The 19,687-nt window shown below is 38.1% G+C and overlaps 1 protein-coding gene across 1 annotated transcript in view; it reads left to right on the forward strand.

The window, feature by feature from the left end:
- Positions 1 to 6,700: 6,700 nt before the first annotated feature.
- Positions 6,701 to 19,687, forward strand: part of LOC129437126 (uncharacterized) — a 48,902-nt gene continuing 35,915 nt past the window's right edge. The window contains exon 1 of the mRNA XM_073865725.1: positions 6,701 to 7,323. Coding sequence (XP_073721826.1) covers positions 6,948 to 7,323 — 376 coding nt within the window. The 5' untranslated portion in view covers positions 6,701 to 6,947. The remainder of the gene's footprint in view (positions 7,324 to 19,687) is intronic.

Genomic DNA, 19,687 nt, shown 5'->3' on the forward strand with positions numbered 1-19,687 from the left:
CACTATTGTTTTTGTATTTTTTTTCACTTATTTCAAGAACAGAAAGCTGTGGAGCATCTTCGTCACCCTAATGTTTGATTCCTGGCCATTGTTTTCTTCATGTTTCTTCTAAACTTTGTTTGGCATGGTGGATTGTCTACTTTCTTCACCTATCCTAAAAAAATGTAATGCTGCTTTTCTGTTACATAGTACCTCACGGTTTGGTTTAGTTTAGTTTGGGTCGGGTCAGCTTACTTTTGGGAGCTTTTCCACTGGGTGAAGTACGTAGTACCCGATACTTCTTTTTTTAGTACCACCTCGGTTGGGGTTCCAAGCGACCAGAACTGATACTAAACATGATGCAGAAACACTGTAGATCACTGATTGGTCTGAGAGAATCGTCACTATCAGCGTCATTGCTATAATCTAAAAGATTAGCTTTACCTCAGTGCTAGCTTGCGGTGTCTCGTGTGCCATCTGTGCTCTGCTATAAGTTCCCAAACTCCCTTTAGCGATGAAAAACATCTACGGGTTGTGAATCAGGAACACAATACCAGTGTTTTCCAGATTTGCAGTTTGTGGCGTCACATTCGTGACGTGCACATAATGCTTAAATGCAACTTATGAGGCTTGTATGATGTCGTAAATATAACGACACGCCTATAATCCCTCCCCTTCTGTAGTGATACTAACTCGACCCTGATAGCACACATACATCTCGAAGACGTCTATTTGATGTCTGCATTTACATCTGCAAGACGTATTATTTAGATTGTTTGCTCATCTGCAATACGTCTCTGAGATGTTTCCTAAAAGATGTCGTATATATTGAAGACGTCTGCAAGACATTTTTAATTTAGAATGTATGTAAAGCAGCTCTTTCTAAGACCTTTATAAGATGTTTTTACACACCAGATGTATTCCAGATCTCCAGATCTTTAGCAGACATCTTGCAGATGTACCTGTGCTATCTGGGGATGGAATAGCTAACCAAACTCGCATATCAGCGCGGCTCTGATGGCCTGGTAGAGTAATAATTTGAATGAGAAATCATTTGTATTGTGTACATGCCGAACACATGTAGCCGCAGGGGGTGTGCTTTGAAAACTGTCCGCGATCCGGACACGGTATAAAGTATACCAGGCCCTTAAAGGTCACGTTCTTCCTGATACCATTTTTAAACAAAGAGAAACCATAACACAGTAGTGTCTGTTGGAAGAGTTAATCAACAGTCAAACTTCTCCATTAGAGTCTGACAGCAGCAGCCCCCAAATCAGCCCCGCCCTCGGTTCGTCCCCTCTATCTCCATTGGGGTCTGCCCACTTTTCTTGAATTCCTCAAATATTGCCAGTGGGAGGAGTCAGGCTCTGACCTGGGGCCGGTTGCACCATCCGGATGTAAAAAAGTTTGGTGTAAAGGGCTCGTTATTTTCGTGCGTAGGTCCTACGGCGTAGGTTCCACGTCGGTTTTCATTTATACTTTTGCGTCGTCATCCCCGTCAACATGCAAACACGTGCGCAAGACCGCTGGTGGGCAGTATCCACGTGTGTAACCACAGTAGCAGCGCGACTGTCAAAGAAGAAGAAGCTTGGCACAACCCACAAACGAAGAAGAAACTGCAACTTGTTGTGTATGATTTGAGAAGAGCAGCAATGATTGAAGTAAATAAACAGCGACTTTTGTTGCAGTTTGAGTTAAATCACTCCTCAACTTGGCCATTCTTTGTTTTCACCGTCGCAAACGGAAATACCTATAATGCAGTTTTTTTACCTTAGGGGAGGGGTTCTGGTGGACCAATCACAGCACTTGCGGTCCACGTAGAACTGATTAAAATTTTGCGCTTTTAAAAATTTTGCGAGGTGCGTGTCAGGCTACACAGAGCTACACACAGGCTACGGATACCTACGGCGTAGAACTTACGCACGACTATAAATCGGGCTTAAGTCCTACGTCGGGCTTGGCTACGTCCAACATTGTGAAAAATATTTGTGCCTGTTGCACCATCTGAAACTACGACCAGACGCAGCTACGCTCAGCATAAATGATGTTCGCCACCGCGTATGCGTTTAACTGCAGTAATATTTAGATGCTGTTCGCGTTTACTATGACAAAAATGTACACTAAGTGCCGCCAGCTAATAGACAACATATGAGAGCTTTCTCCATGTTTACCAGTGCACTATACCTCAAGATGTGTGCGTGTAGACTCATCAGATTATAGCAGCTCTAGTTTCAAACTTTTCAAAAATTAAATCAAAGCTTTTAATAAGTTCTCTACAGTGTCTTTGTAAGTATTTATGTATTTTATTATATAATTTATTGGCAGTCTCTCTACCATGCATGAAAGCACAATGGCCCTCATTTATCAAAAGTGCTTACACCAAATTTCCAGCGTACACCTTGCGTACACCCAAAACCACGGTGACTTTGAGATTTATCAATATGGACGTTGGCGCACGGCACGCTCAAATCCTACGCCAGCTCAGGAGGTGGTGTACGCACATTTTGAGTTAGGAAGTGTTTGCGCATTTCTGCACTAACACCACAAAACGCACTGACAAACTAAAATATATGATATATTATGACCCACTGTAAAAAAACATAGTAATTATAAACTTCAGTGTTTATTTTTATGCAACAATGTTCAATGTTTAATTTGTGAGACTTTACCAAAGCATTTGATTTGTATGCATATGTATTCCTTCAGTTGAGAGCCTGTGCGCTTTACCTGACGTTTCAGAGCGAGCATGTGAACGGAGCTTATAGTGGGAGCGGAGCGGTAATATTACCATCAAAGCGCCTTTCTGAAAATTCCGCTCCCTCAGCACCGCTCGTTGAACCCAGAACGGCCTTTGATAATTTGCTAGTTCGAGAATCTGTAAAAACGTCAAACAATAAGTTATGGAATTTAAGCCTTATACATAAATGTAAAGTAAAAATCAAAGTTAAGATTGAGCAGAAAGAAAAAAATAAAAGGGACTGCGGAGAGGCTGTAAAGAGTTAGCAAATATTCTTCCTGGAATCTGAAGCGGCACATTGCAAGAAAGCACAAGGATGTGCTACGAAAACATGGTAATGCAATAAAAGGTAAGATAGTTACGTACCATTCGATGATAAATAAATACAGATGAGGTAAGGTAAAATGCTTGTGTTGAATGGAGCCGTAAATCCGATCATGATGACATGCGGACAAAATTATGGCCACGAATGATTTTTTATGCTACATTATGGACAATTATTTTTCTTATTTAGTCTAAAGTATGGCCATAAACTTAGAATTTGTTCCCAATATTCAACAGTTTGTTCCTTGGAATTAATTATTATAATATTTTGTAATTACTATTACAATTATTATTACTTCAAATTATGAATTAGCTTAGTAAAACATGGATGTCGTGGAAACAAATTGTTAATTTTGAATTATATCCGGAGCTCCGTATCAAACTGGATCTAAGATACAGCTAACAAACAACTGTATGTAAATACAGAACAACACACTACAAAAGTTACTACATCATTTTAAAATATTATTTAAAAAAAATTAACTGAACCATTAAGCAGACATAGAATTTAGATGTAGGCAACAGTAAATAATAATAATAATAAATAATTATTCTTCTAAATATCAATTAATAATTAAAATAATAAGAAGAATATTACAAATTGTCATCCAATTATTAATGTGTCTTTAATCCAACTCTTTAAACTCCCAAATAAAACAATTTTGTTTCTTTTCACTTCCCCAGATTCTCTTCTTTGCCGTCTTTCGTGTGTCAATGGCGTAAAATGAGGGCGTGGGGGAGGCGGAGGCTTGAATTTATATGGGCTTGTTATTCTAATGACGATCGTTTTCAGCCGCAGCATTTATAAAGGGCAGATATTGCGTACACCTGAATATCAACGGTACGCACAGTTTCATAAATCAGGCGGTGAGAGAAGTGTAAGCATAATCTTACGCCAACATATACGCCCGTTTCTACCCAAGAATGATAAATGAGGGCCAATGGCCCTCATTTATCATTCTTGCGTAGAAACGGGCGTATATGTTGGCATAAGATTGTGCTTACACTCCTCTCACCGCCTGATTTATGAAACTGTGCGTACCGTTGATATTCAGGTGTACGCAATATCTGCCCTTCATAAATGCCGCGGCTGAAAACGATCGTCATTAGAATAACACGTCCATATAAATTCAAGTCTCCACCTCCCCCACGCCCTCATTTTACGACAATGACACATGGAAGACGGCAAAGAAGACAAAACCGGGGAAGTGGAAAGAAACTATTTTTTTTATTTGGGAGTTTAAAGAGCGGGATTAAAGACATTAATTGCATGACATTTTGTAATATTTGTATTATTATTTTTATTATTATTGACGCTTAATTGATATTTAGAAGAATAATTATTTATTATTATTATTATTTACTGTTGCCTACATCTAAATTCTATGTCTGCTTAATGGTTCAGTTAATTTTTTTAAATACTATTTTAAAATGATGTAGTAACTTTTGTAGTGTGTTGTTCTGTATTTACAGTTGTTTGTTAGCTGTATCTTAGATCCAGTTTGATACGGAGCTCCGGATATAATTCAAATTAACAATTTGTTTCCACGACATCCACATGTTTTACCAAGCTAATTCATAATTTGAAGTAATAATAATTGTAATAGTAATTACGAAATATTATAATAATTAATTCCAAGGAGCAAACTGTTGAATATTGGGAACAAATTCTAAATTTATGGCCATACTTTAGACTAAATAAGAAAAAATTGTGTCCATAATGTAGCATAAAAAATAATTCGTGGCCATAATTTTGTCCGCATGTCATCATGATCGGATTTACGGCTCCATTCAACACAAGCATTTTACCTTACCTCATATGTATTTATTTATCATCGAATGGTATGTAACTACCTTTTATTGCATTACCATGTTTTCGTAGCACATCCTTCTGCTTCTTGCAATGTGCCGCTTCAGATTCCAGGATTACTAAACTTTTACAGTCTCTCCGCAGTCCCTTTCAATTTTTCTTCCTGCTCAATCTTAACTTTGATTTTTACTTTACATTTATGTATTAGGCTTGAATTCCATAACTTATTGCTAGACGTTTTTACAGATTCTCGAACTAGCAAATTATCAAAAGGCGTTCTGGGTTGGGTTCAACGAGCGGTGCTGAGGGAGCGGAATTTTCGGAAAGGCGCTTTTATGGTAATATTATCGCTCCGCTCCCACTAAACGTCAGGCAAAGCGCACAGGCTCTCGACTGAAGGAATACATATGCATACAAATCAAATGCTTTGGTAAAGTATCACAAATTAAACATTGAACATTGTTGCATACAAATAAACACTGAAGTTTATAATTATATGTTTTTTTTACAGTGGGTCATAATATATCATATATTTTAGTTTGTCAGTGCGTTTTGTGGTGTTAGGAAGTGTTTGCGCATTTCTGCACCAACTCAAAATGTGCGTACACCACCTCCTGAGCTGGCGTAGGATTTGAGCGTGCCGTACGCCAACGTCCATATTGATAAATCTCAAATTCACCGTGGTTTTGGGTGTATGCAAGGTGTACGCTGGAAATTTGGTGTACGCACTTTTGATAAATGAGGGCCATCGTGTCCTGTGCATTAAAGTCTCGTCACATTTCATTATTTCTATTTTTGCCATAGAAACACAGTCAATACTTTATACTTACGCCTACCCTTGACTAGACGTAAGTTAGATTCTCAGACGTGCGCTACAGCTAGATGGTGCAACAGGTGTTTATTCTACGGCTAACATAAAACACATTTTATGTCCAGAGTAGTCTTACGACCGGGTTTACGCCCAGCTGTTGCAACCGGCCCCAGGGGTTTAGTAACCCTTTAATAGTAAATTAAGAACAAATAATGAGCAATATCGCAGATAAATACAAACACACAAATGAAATAAAACTGTGCTGGTCATGTTTTCAGATTGATCTAACATTTCTGTATTTTGGAGGTAAAGTGCCAAGCTGGTAAAGAGTGTATGTGTCTGGGAGCAAACATACTATTCATAACTATATACAATAGTGTTAATTAATGTTGTTTTTCATATTTTATTTACACATTTATCTTTTTTATCTTTTATAAGCTATTTTAATCTGTGTCAAACTTGTTTATTTTATATATTGTGTGCTATGTGATTTTACAAATTGGTTTCAAAGTTTTATTGTCATTGGACCACAATGTCATTAATTGTTGATTTAAGAAAGGAACTGTTCAGATTATTCAGTAAATTCTTTGTTCATTTTTACAATGATTACGTCTCCTGTTTGTCACACTTTCACTGCACAGACACCATATATTGTATAACAGGTTTCTTTTACTTTATTATTAGTATTTAATGACAATCACAGTTGAATGTAATGTGGTAATAAAAAAGGAAGAAAGTCATTGTCCAGTTATACAGATGAAAATAAAGGCTTTAAACTTCAACTGCACTTTTCATGTGCATATTAAAGAGAGCATTTTTTAAATTACGGGAGAAAGGGAACCTGTAGAATTCAGAATCTTAAAACAGAAGTTATATGATAAAAATAGAAAATAACAACCTACCAGGGATGATAGAACAGAAACAGTTTTGCTATTTGTATATAGCCATGTATTTATAGTATTTATAGCTTATCTGTATGTTTATTTTTCATAATGCAGGATAAGTAAACCTGATTATGAATTTAGGAACTTTAGACTGCTCACGATCCCGCCATCCAAAGTCATACCTCCTCACTTGTTCAGCTAAATCCATTGTAAAGCAGTGATCGTCTTCTCTCTCCAGTACAGCAGGAGGCGCTGCAGCTCTTTAGTCCGCAAATAAACTCACTAAAGAAAGAAAGAAAGAGCGCGCGTGTGATGTGTTTGTGTATTCTGAGTGTTTTCTCTCTTGCGTGTTTCATTAAGTGTTAACTAAGTATTGGCTCTGTGTATTTTAGCGTTGAGACGATGCAGGACACTACAGTGTGTGACAGTAAACAGAGCTTACAGGAGGATCAAACCTCCACAGAGTCTCTGGATTCTGTCTGTAACGCTGGAGAACAGCAGCAGATCCTGCAGACCAAACTGAAGACGTGTTCAGTTAAACTCATCGACTGCACGAACCTCATGATGAAGATTAAAACTGAACCCACAGAAATCAAAACTGAACCCACAGAAATCAAAACTGAACCCACAGAAATCAAAACTGAACCCACAGAAATCAAAACTGAACCCACAGAAATCGAAACTGAACTCACAGAAATCGAAACTGAACCCACAGAAATCAAAACTGAACCCACAGAAGAGGAAGATCGCACCGAGGAAGATGATGATTTCATTACAGGTATGTCTTCTCGATCATTGTTGTACTTTTTTTTTTACTTTTTTTAACTGTCATGTGAGTACCTTTGTTTTAAAGGAGTTTATTATCTTTAATACTTATTGAGCAAGAGGCAGACTTAAACGGTTAGTTCACCCCAAAATCATAATTTTATTATAAATCACTAATCCGTGGCGTACTAAACCCAAGTGCTCCGATTGTCTTCAGAACACATTTTTGGGTATTTTTGATGAAAACTAAGCCCAGCAAACGGAGAATGTTCCCTGTAGGTTTTTAAGATATATATTTTTTTAGCCATATATTAGGGGTGTAACGGTACGCAAAAATCATGGTTCGGTGCGTACCCCGGTTTTGAGGCCAATGTTCGGTTCATTTTCGGTACAGTAAGGGAAAAATGCAAACATTAAACTGCAGGTTGTTTACTATAAACTTTTTTACAATTTGCTTACACTTTTTAAACACTTTTTATTAAAATATAATATATAAAATGAAAAAATAATAAATAAAATACTACTGCAAAGTTCTTTTTTACATTATTTTATTTCAGTAGGTAACTCTTTTCTTAAAGGCGGAGTCCATGATGTTTGAAAGCCAATGTTGATATTTGAAATCACCTAAACAAACACGCCCCTACCCCAATAGAATCTGGACCTTCTGTTGATAGACCCGCCCCACACATACGCAACCTGGCATTTGATTTGATTTGATTGGCTATAAGTGTGTTTTGGTAGTCGGCCCGTCTCCTTTTCCAACGCGTTTTTCAAACATCGTGGACTCCGCCTTTAACCTTCTCTTAAACTTTTTCTACTTAAGCCTTGCACTAAACTAACGAATTCAATTCCTGAATACATTTATGAACTATTAGCCAACATTTTTGCCACCAAAAAATTTCTGTTTTGATTTATTTTGGATTGTTTTACTCACAGTATTGAATTGGCTATGTACCATCTCTGTATAAAAATAATATTACTGCTCTATGTCTAACTGCATAGCAAGCAACATGATGATATACTTATTATACACTCTTTTCAGATTAGTGAGTTGCATTATACATAGCCATCTTTGATCTTTTGCACGTTTCTTCTAATCTTTGCTTGTGTTGTCAATGTAAGCTGGGACTTTACTAACGAACCCCTCCGCAGCTGAGTAACAGCTGAGTCAGCCCGGGTTACAGCTCTTCTCTGTCCCGACCAGCTGATCGCATTGTGACAATGATATGATTGACGTAAGGTGCAGATGAAAAATCTGATAACGCGTTCCTTATTCTCGCTGTCACAGAAAGCGCGTCCATGATTGCGTAGCAACGAAAGACATGCATCCTCTCACGCACTTTTGAAAGAACAAAACAGCGTGTTGACACGCGTTTAAAGCTGTAGTCTACGATGTTGAAAATCGATCTAGGCTGTTTACACTTGGCATTAACATGTGTTTTCGTCGATCGGATCACAAGTGGACGACGTTAATGCCAGGTGTAAACGGTGTTCAAAACGTTTTGAGCTCGTCCACTTTCGACCACTTTCAACCACATCCAGAGGTGGTCGATGTAATGTTTTGTTACTATTGTTGTATATTGAACCGGATTACCCAAATGTTAGGGGAACCGGAAGTGAGGTAATAGGATAATAAAAAAGATGGATGTCGAGCTGATGGTCGACACGCACTGCACGTTATGCTGGAGTTGTGTTTATTCGCATACATTGAGTACACAAGAGTGAAATACAAATAGTCAGAGGTGGGTAGAGTACCCAAAATCTGTACTCAAGTAAAAGTACAAGTACTTATACAAAAATGTACTCAAGTAAAAGTAAAAGTAACAATCTAATTATTTACTTGAGTAAGAGTAAAAAAGTATTAGATGAAAAAACTACTCAAGTAGTTAGTTACTCGTTACTTCCAATCTGATTGAAAAGAAGCGTAAAATCCCTGAATTTCAGACTACTTGGAGGGCTTTCACAAACCTCTCCTTAAAAGTCTCATTGTTCTGCTTATATACTACTTATATTAACCTAGGTTAAAGTAAAGCAGTCTATCTCAGTCCTCCAACATCACATAACGTGTCATTAAAAAAAATCTTAAACACACACTGACTGTTTTCTGACAGTTAACTGTGTCTTTATTTTCACGTTCACAACAAAATTTGGCTGCATCTGCCTTTAAACAAGCTTACAGTAAGCAAAAAAGAATGTGTGTGTCTGTTTGTTATCATGTTTTTATATGAATAGGTTATTTTCATTGCCATTAATGTGCAATTAATGAACATAAGGAGCTTGATAAAATGCTTATTTTAGAATTTCAAATGGAACTCATCTGTTTTTGCAAATCAACTCTACATTTATTATAATATATAAAACATGTTTCTTTAAAAACATACTTTATTCTTTTATTTTTATAAGTATATAGATTCTTTAGGAAGGAATTAAATAAAATATAATCCATTTTTTTTCGTATGTATTTTCTACATTTAAGTAAGGTGTCCGGTTATGTGTAGGGGAGAACAGGCGAAAAGTACCATTTTTCAGAATTTTTTTTTTTTAAGTTTTTTAAATTTTTAAAGATAATGTTTCAGACAGAGATATATTTTGCTGTGGTCAGTAACTATCAATACCAGGTGGAATTTTAAACAAATGTAAAATGACTAGTATAATTTCACTTTGAATAGAAGTGGTGAATTGTTTTTTTTTAACACAATAAAACAATGTAGATTTTCGTGTTACACTTGTTTTTATTAACTATACATGACTATGACCTCTTTAATATGTAACTGCAAACATATTTTGTAATTTATCTTTGTAAAAAATAATGAAATTATATTTTCATTTTAAATTTCAGTTTTATGAAATGTTTCAAATGCAAACAACAGTACAAACTTAAATTCAACAGTTTGAACACTATGAAAATTAAATTAAATAAAATTAGAATAATATAAATGGTACAAAAGTAAGTGTTACTTTCGTCCCGACAGGATCTCCTCACATTTAAACCCGATTTACATTTATTTTGAAAAACTCTTGAGAAGTCAAACTTCAGGATGTGTTAGAGCACTAAATAACCTGAAGATTGATGAAACGAGAAACACAACGCGTTATAAGAAAACAATGACCGCTTTTGGAATTTACTTATGGTTGAAAACACCTTTCTGGATCTACACCCGGAAAATGGTGAGTAAATAACGCGATATTTGTCAGCTCTGTCAAGGGTTGCAAAGATGCTGTCATAGTTTGGGATGCAAATGTTATCAGTCCTCTGAGAAAATTGCTTTGTTACTTTCGTCCAGCGTTACTTTTGCCCCGGTTCTCCCGTATTTTTAATGCAAGACTTAACATTATGCTGTTCAATTTTAGTTTTATGAGGAAATGATATGGAAATGTGCAGATGTGAACGTGTGTTGTTTGTAAGGTTAGAGTAATTTTCATTGCTTGCACAAGAGCGCATATGACAAAAACAGTGCGTGAAATAATATTATAATAAGGCACTGCACAAAGTGACACCTACCGCCGTGTTGTTTCAGGTTGGAGCTTGAATTCCTGTATGCTGAGATGTCAGTTCGTTTTGGTGCACAAAGCATACATCGCATTATGAAACTATTCTTTTTGACCTTTTGTAGTGTAAACATAGACCAAACTTGAGCGTGACAAGCGTGATCTGCCTCCGATAGCTTGCATAGGTCATCCTCCGCTTCAGTCATCTCCTTTCATCTACGCGGGCTAAAGGGTGATACGTAGCCACCCCTCGCAACGCACGCAGCCTCTCTAACGTCTCGCGAGACTTTCGAACAAGCCATATAAACTTAACTTGTTTGACTCTGTGGACCCTGTACCGGGTCCAGAATTATCTTATTTTGACTTAATATAAAATATTCCTTTAATTTTTAATGGTCTGTCATGGACCCAGTACCACATATGAGATACTGTTTGAAAGCTTAGACTCTCTACTTTCTGCAGATATGCATCACTTTGAGATATGTTTCACTGTAAGAAAGTTAGTTACACTTAATTTACACTATCACCCCCCCCATAATTTTTAATATAATTTAATATTCACATATTTCATATTTTTCAAGTATGACAATCATGGGCAAGTCTTATATCAAATGAAAGCTCTCACTCTCAGGAATAAGGCTGCAGTGTTATTTTTGTCCTATTTTTATCACATATCCAACAATCGTCGAATGAATAATGATGTAAAAAATCGTCTTTTGTAAACATATGGGATAATTGAGTGTGAACTGCCTCAGATAGCACAGATAGCCACAAATGATACACCATCTTTTCTCTTAGGTCCTACTCTAAAAAATGAGTCCATTCACAGCATTTTCTTTGGTTGTGTGCATGAATAATACCTTGCTATTTATCATATGTGCAAAACAAAAAATTAATATTTATATGAAAAATGTATTTTCGCACACTTCAGTAAAATGAGAATAACTTTTGAATGCGACATGCTAAAGAGTTCATTCTTTTTTTGGGTGTTTACTGTCTGCTGCTGGTAACAACCAGAACTGTCTGCAGTCTGCTAGAGCACCCAAAACCAGAGTTATACACTATCAGAGGCAGTATTTACAACATAAAAAAAGAAAATTTGGTGTTTTATCATATGAAAAACTACATAAATAACAATATTTGTCACAAACAGCAGCTTTTTATGTAACTTCAAAGGGTTTTCTGCAAAATAATATAAAGATATTGCATTTATTCCACTGTATGTGGTTATGGGAGCACTTCAAATGTTTTTTGGCAGAAATTGTACTCCATAAGCGTATTATTCCTGCCATCAGTTGGAGTAAAATAACTTTTGCATTTATTATGATAGAAAAAAAATTCCTTTTTCCTCTGTAAGCTGGCAATTGCTGGAATCAAATAAAACTGTCTGCAGGTTTCGTTCCCACTCAGGGCCAGAGTTATACACTTTTAAATACAGACTTTAGAAAAAAAACATCAAAAAGCGCCTATTTATTTTTGTGTTTATTAGAGGACTGACAACACATACAACCATGTTGAGCACTTTTAACAGTGTTTTATGTAATTTCAGAGAGTTTCCTGTAAAATGATACCAAACGTTTGTATGTGCACCTCTGCTTGTGGGTATGAGAAGCTTTTGAAATTGGGTAGGCCAAATCCAGGCGAAAATCCCCAAAATAGCCTCAGAGTGTAAGAGGTTAAAAAATAAAATATATTCATTAATTATTACCATTTGAAAGTAGCGTAGTAACGCCACCGAATGTAGCGAAGTAAAAGTACAGTTTTTTCATTAGAAATGTACTTGAGTAAGAGTAAAAAGTACCCATACTTAAATTTACTCTAAAAGTACTAGTTACCCAAAAAATGTACTCAAGTAAATGTAACGAAGTAAATGTAATTCGTTACTACCCACCTCTGCAAATAGTACAGTCGAAACCACTTTCGATCGGATCGCTTTGGAGTTGCGGAACGCACATGTGGTTGAATGCGTTTGAACAGCCACACGCGACCGCCTTCTCTCCGCCCATTTATCTAATCTGAGGTATTAAACACAAGTTTTACGTCTTTTTTTGACTTCTGGCGTGAACATTCGGTGAACAGCGCTATTTTTAGCCTTTCATTGATAAAACTAAGCGGCTGATCTCCGTAGTTTCGTTTTGAAAGCGTGTGAAAGTTGCGCGATCCTATTTCATCAATTGCGCTGAAAATTCAAAGAAAGCTCTTACATACTCATGTACAAAACACTGTGCAGCATGTTTACTTGCTAAACAAGCAGTGCACTTCGACATAATATTAGTTTGCATCCATATAAACTCATAATTACTCCCGCTCGGGTTTGAATGACAGCAGAGAGACTCGCCCACCGTCTCACATACCACCCCCTTATAGTATTCAGCACAGAAGCGGTCGAAATTGGACAAAAGAGACGGATTTAAATACCAGGTGTAAACGTAATGTGTCTCTCTCGTCCACTTGTGATCCGATCGATGAAAACACATCTTAATACCAAGTGTAAACAGCCCTCTAGAAAGCCTGAGACGGTTAGTAAGTTTTAAAAAACTCATCCCGCCCCTCTGTGCTACCTGATCCCTCCCACCGGGAAACCACCTGAACAACGTCACTCATTCAAGCTGTGATCACTGGTAGTAAACATCAGAACAGAGATTTACCGAGCAGTAAACACATAAAGGCTTGAAGGAATGAACAATTACAATTATGATTGTAATTGACGTTATTTACTTTCACAACAACGTTTGGCATACGTTTCCCCTCATGAGCTTCAAGAAATGACTTTATAAATATAATTACTTTGACCCGTGATACGCGATGCTAAACGGCTAACATTCCAATGCCGACCGACAGCATCAGCATGTAGTCAGATTGATAATATCATATTTATGTAACACCTCACACAATCTTTGTAAATATAATTACTTTGACCTGTGATACGCGATGCTAAACGGCTAACATTCCTATGCCGACCGGCAGCATGGGCATGTTGTCAGACTGATAATATCATATTTATGTAACACCTCACACAATCTTAGTAAATATAATTACTTTGACCCGTGATACGCGATGCTAAACGGCTAACATTCAATATATTTATGTAACACCTCACACAATAAAAGTATAAATAAGTGCGTACCTGTTCAACAAAAGTCTGCCGTTTCGGCGTCGGTTTTCAGCCCCAAATCTCCCCGAAGCTTCCTCCAACGGTCAATGGCGGACCATATATTGATTCTACTTAGAGTCCGGCGTTTTCCAAAATTTTTTAACCTCTGCTCTTTCTTCAACAGACTTCCTTTTTCTTCCAACCTTTACTGTAGGGACAAGCAGGGGCTGCTTGCTGCTGTCATTTAGTTTTTTTTCCATTAGTGAGATGTTGCTGCTTCGCTAGCTACCATACACTGACACAAATTTCATGTCGCAGGCAGGAGAGGGGCGGGGTGGTGTGCGATGGGGTGGAGACGCGAGCACGAGGTGGATTTTCAAATGTAGCAGGGATTGGATGAGAGCAGTTAACCAATGTAAGCTATCCGGCCGGACAGTTTACATTGGTCAACTTATCTGCTACCATACACCCAATAGACTGAATGGATTTTTTAAATTCTTTTTTCTCTTCATATTGTTAGGATGTTACTGTAGAACCATAACCAGCATCTAAACGAGGTTATTAATAATGAACAATCTTTGAAATCGTAGACCATAGCTTTAACATGCGCTTTTAGAAACGACACGTAAGCGTTTACCTCAATAATCAAACGAATATACAACTAAGTAAATAAAAATCTTTCTGCGGGCCGAATTATGTTATATGTTTGACAGAAGACTTGCGCTGAACATGGAGACTTTCGCCACTTAATATGCTCGTGTGGAAACCCACGTATTATGTTCCGCACAGACGCACATAAAAGATTGCATTTCGCCTTTCGGTGCACATGTGCACCGTGCCGAAAGCCCTGAACCGAAACGGTCCGATACGAATACACGTACCGCTACACCCCTACCATATGTAAAATAACCTAATCGATGGCCTTTATTAAGGCATAGTAGCACTTTTACATACTATATAGTAGGGATGCTCCGATCAGGATTTTTGCAGGCCGATACCGATCACCGATTTGTTGTCTTCGTGATCGGCCGATACCAATGCCGGTACCGATTTTTCAAGCTGATATGCAAGCTCTTTGATGACTGTAATTTTTAACATTTTTTCTAGATAAAGTAAAACCACAGATGTTGCCTTTGTTATATTACTTGCAGTAATTAGGTATTGTTTTAATAAAGAATCAAATAAATTAGCACAACAAATATTTCTTCTGCAAAGAGAAATTTAATATGCCTTTAAAAAGGCTTATGTCTGTAAAAACTAATGAAAATAAAACAGTTAACAGTATGAATTTACTGTATGAATTAAATATACACACATTCGTATGAAGTACAACAGTTCTTTAGTGAAGAGCAGAGAGTGATTTTATTGAGAGATGAATTAGGTTACTGTAGCTTTAAGACTTGACAGAGATCACTCTGTTCATGTGCACTGATGACAGGCTGCTGTGTGTGCGCGCGGCGGGTGTATGCAGACAAGCAGCTGTGAGGAAAATTAAAGTTTAAACGCTCAAAACTTTAAAACGCATGCAAATAATAACTTTTGACATGAGGATGCAATTGTCCGCGATAGATATGTGTTATATATGCTGTTTGATGGGGATGTGAAGACGGGTCGCGATGTTAGGACCGGACCGCGTCCTCATAGAAAATACATATATCTCTGTAAAGGCAAAGAGAGAAATGCAAATCTACACGTCGCTCATCAGCCACGGGTTATAAAAATGCTCTCACTGCGTAAAAATGGTCTCTAACTGCAGCCGCATTGAGGAGCCATATCATGACAGACAAAAGTAAACAGAAAGATCGGTTCATGAGATCGGCAAATTTAACGAGGACCGATCGAGTCATCTAATGCCGTTATCGGCCGATACCGATCTGCGGCCGATCGATCGGAGCATCCCTACTATATAGTATGGAAGTAGGCGGTTTGGGATTCAGCCTTGGTAAAGCTCACAGGGCAGCGCAGTAAATGCCTACTGCTCCGTATGGGTTCACTACTGCTGAATTGTTAAGGAAATTAAATGAAAACATCAATAAATCTATTGTATTCTTTATTAGCGCGCAAGTTGTGCGCGCTCCACTGCTGCAGTACGTGCTTGCGAACTCGCCTAATTTTCACCTCAGAAAAAACATTATTTTACCGATTTCTTTTCTCTCTTTCGTCATTTAGTAACTTAAATATGAGAAACAAAACGTTTTTAACGTCTATATGAAGAGAATATGATGTTAAAAGAAGCTTGTGATTGATGTTAAAACAGAGATAGCTTAATGTTAGGCGGATAAACTGCTGTGGTAAGATTCGTGGTAAGTTAATGAAATGTTTTATTTGGCTATCTTTACCTCCGAGACTACATTATTTTAGCCAAATTTTTTATCTCTTTCTTGATTTAGTAACGTTCACTTAAATATGTGTGGACAAAAATATATTTTAAAGATTTCTGATCAATTTGACATGTCTTATGAAGAGAATATTATGTAGCCTAAGGGAGAAGCTTTTGATATTGTGGTAACACTTTACAATAAGGTTCATTAGTTAATATTAGTTAATGTATTAAAGCAACACTATGTAGTTTTTTTACCTTTAAATAATGTCTCTAAAATTATTTCAGTGATATAACAACTTTTAACTGGACAAATTGTACTGTTGCTGCAACCTGAGCAGCTTCCTAGCAAGCACACTCTGAAAGTGGTGGTGGAGGGTAGAGCACACAGCCCCGCCCCTCGCCCTGCCTGCAGAAGAGTGTCTGATACCCAAGTATATATCGCTGCAGCCCGGAGACTGCAGGTGGGAGGACCTTATGCCGCAAGTGGGAGAAGCTTATGCCGCAAGTAGGAGGGATTTCAGAAATGTGCAAGTAGGAGGAGTTTACGATTCAAATGGGACGGTGGTGAATCCTCTGGAAGTTTGTACAGCCCACTTGCGGCTAAAGCTCCACCCACTTGCTGCTAACCCACCCATTTGCAGCTGGCTCCAACCTCCGTTTATACCCCTTTCCTGATACCAGGCACTGTTGCGCTTTTCAACCACATGGGGGAGCTGTAAGTCAATTTTACATGGAAACTACATAGTGTTGCTTTAACTAACATGAACAAACCATGAGCAATACATTTGTTACAGTATTTATTCATCTTTTTTTAACCCTGCTGAAAAAACAGCATACCAGCAAAACGAGCTTTGTGTTGTGTGCTGGTTGGCTAGTGAACACCAGCTAAACCAGCATTCGCACCAGCTAAACCAGCACCAAACCAGCATTAGCACCAGCAACAAACCAGCATTATCACCAGCATCCCATGCTGAAAGACCAGTCATACCAGAAAGACCAGCATATGTTGTGTTTAGCTGCTGGTATGCTGGTGACCACCAGAGTGGACAATCCAGGCGAAAATCCCCAAAATAGCTTCAGGGTGTAAGAAATTAAACTAGTCCAGTAAGTGTATCTATTTTAAAGCTTTTCACCCTGCAACAGCTTAGAAATCAATGGAAATTTATGCTGTAATCTGCTATAGTTGTCCTCTTCATTTTAGAATCCCGTTGATAAAAACAGTTTAAAGAATCATTTAAGAGTTTAGCTGTTTTCTCAAGTTCACTGTTTCCATGATCTTTCGTTATTTTTGCTTTACTGAAGCTACTGGTGTGTAAAACCTGTTATTCACCTTATAAATAATAATAATAAAAGCTATACGAGCTTATTTAAAGGCGGAGTCCACGATGTTTGAAAGCCAATGTTGATATTTGAAATCACCTAAACAAACACGCCCCTACTACCCCAATAGAATCTGGACCTTCTGTTGATAGACCCGCCTCACACATACGCAACCGGCAAGGATGTCGGTTAGTAGACACGCTCCTTACTGCTGATTGGCTATAAGTGTGTTTTGGTAGTCGGCCCGTCTCCTTTTCCAAAGCGTTTTTCAAACATCGTGGACTCCGTCTTTAAGGCAGATGGTAAAGATGGAAGATGGTATTTCTAGAAAAATATTGCTATTTTTAAATGTTACAATTTTGTTGGTGTGTAACAGCTCAAGTATAGCCTACAGTATAGGGCTGAACGATACATCGAATTTTCATCGTCATCGCGATATGAACTCACACGATGAACACATCGCAACAGACAGCCTTGACGCGATGAATGAAGGGAAAACAGTAAGCACATGTAATAAACGTTTGACCTATCACGTTTAGTCCTGAAGACGTGCTGCGTCCAAAATCGCCTACTACCATACTAGTATGCAAAAAGCACTACTTTGCCTACTATATAGTATGGAAGTAGGCGGTTTCGGACGCAGAGATGGTTTGCGCGTTCATGCTATTAGGCCAATCAGGGGAACCCCCAAGTCAGCTACGCAGTCAGCTACGCTCAGATTGATTTGTGAGGTGTCAGATGCGACGCTGTGTCTGTTAGCATAAACCAGTGTTCTTCACTCCCAGCCCTGGAGAGCCGGTGTCCTGCAGAGTTTAGCTCCAACCTTAATCAAACACACCTGAGCAAGCTAATCAATGTCTTCATGATCACTAGAAGATCACAGGTAGGTGTGTTTGATTAAGGTTGGAGCTAAACTCTGCAGGACACCGGCTCTCCAGGATTGGGAGTGAAGAACACTGGCATAAACGATGGCAGAGGAAGGAGAGAAGAGTGAGGAAAATGTGTTGTCAGACGAAGACCTTGTGGTGAAAATGAACAGCACTTCAGCTATATCATGGAATTATTTTGGATTTAGGAGAGATGACGCTGCAAACACAGGTACTGTGGAAGCGGTGATTCTCATATTGCATCTATTGCGTGCTCAAGTTTATTATTTAAAATGTATGTGCGCTCTGGAAGCGCAGCGGTTGCGACTCGCACGCGGTGCGACGCGCTCGGTTTTTTCCAGGTATTTCAAAAACATTTAAACTTTTCAGAATGACACAAGCGCAGCGTGCAGGTCATGTGACAATAACCTACGTGTCTAGTGTTTTCCAATTGTTTTTAGGCGTGAATGTTTTTATGTGAATGGCCCCTAAAACATGAAAAAATATAAAATATTTATCGCAACTCACATCGTCATCGCAACATTAAACAATGTCATTGCACATCGCAACTTTTCCTCACATCGTTCAGCTCTACTACAGTATAACCTCATTAACTCAACACTCTGGTCCCAGAAAATACTCGTAAAATTGGCAGTCAAGCCTCTGCGTGAAAGCTAACACGTCCGGTAAATGTTCTGGGATCGCTCCTGAAAAGAGGACCTAGTAACATTCCTGTAAAATACCGGAAAGCCCTCAGTGTGAACAAGACGGAGAACCAGTGCCATAATGGGCGTGTCGTAGTGAGGACGCATTTGTCTTCACAACAATGAATTTATGGTTCAGCTCTTTAAAAGAAGGGATTTACATGCAGATCAACATTCACGACAAGAAATGACAGCCAGCTGGACTGAAGCAGATATCAGGTAGCTCGTCACTATCCATGCAGAAGTGAGATCATTCACCAGCATAGAACGGCGAGTCATGTTCCTTTATAGTCTTATCATAAACAAAACACTGGCGAGTGGTTTCTGGAGAGAGAAATAATGTTTAATAAGCAAACTTAAGACACTGCGGACTGCAGGACTTTAAACACGTCACATGTCTTTCAGGGATCTTTCCGGTATGTGGGAATGCACTGTATTTTGTATCACCATAGTCCCTGAACAAATCTAAATGCAGGGAATGGGATTCAAGTCGAAAAACACCCCCCCCCCCATTTTGTGTCTTCCCCACTTCTCATCTAAAGTTACACCCTTGGGATATAGTAGGAGTATTTTGGGAAAAT

The sequence above is a fragment of the Misgurnus anguillicaudatus genome, unplaced genomic scaffold, assembly GCF_027580225.2.
Source record: "Misgurnus anguillicaudatus unplaced genomic scaffold, ASM2758022v2 HiC_scaffold_33, whole genome shotgun sequence".
NCBI lineage: Eukaryota > Metazoa > Chordata > Actinopteri > Cypriniformes > Cobitidae > Misgurnus > Misgurnus anguillicaudatus.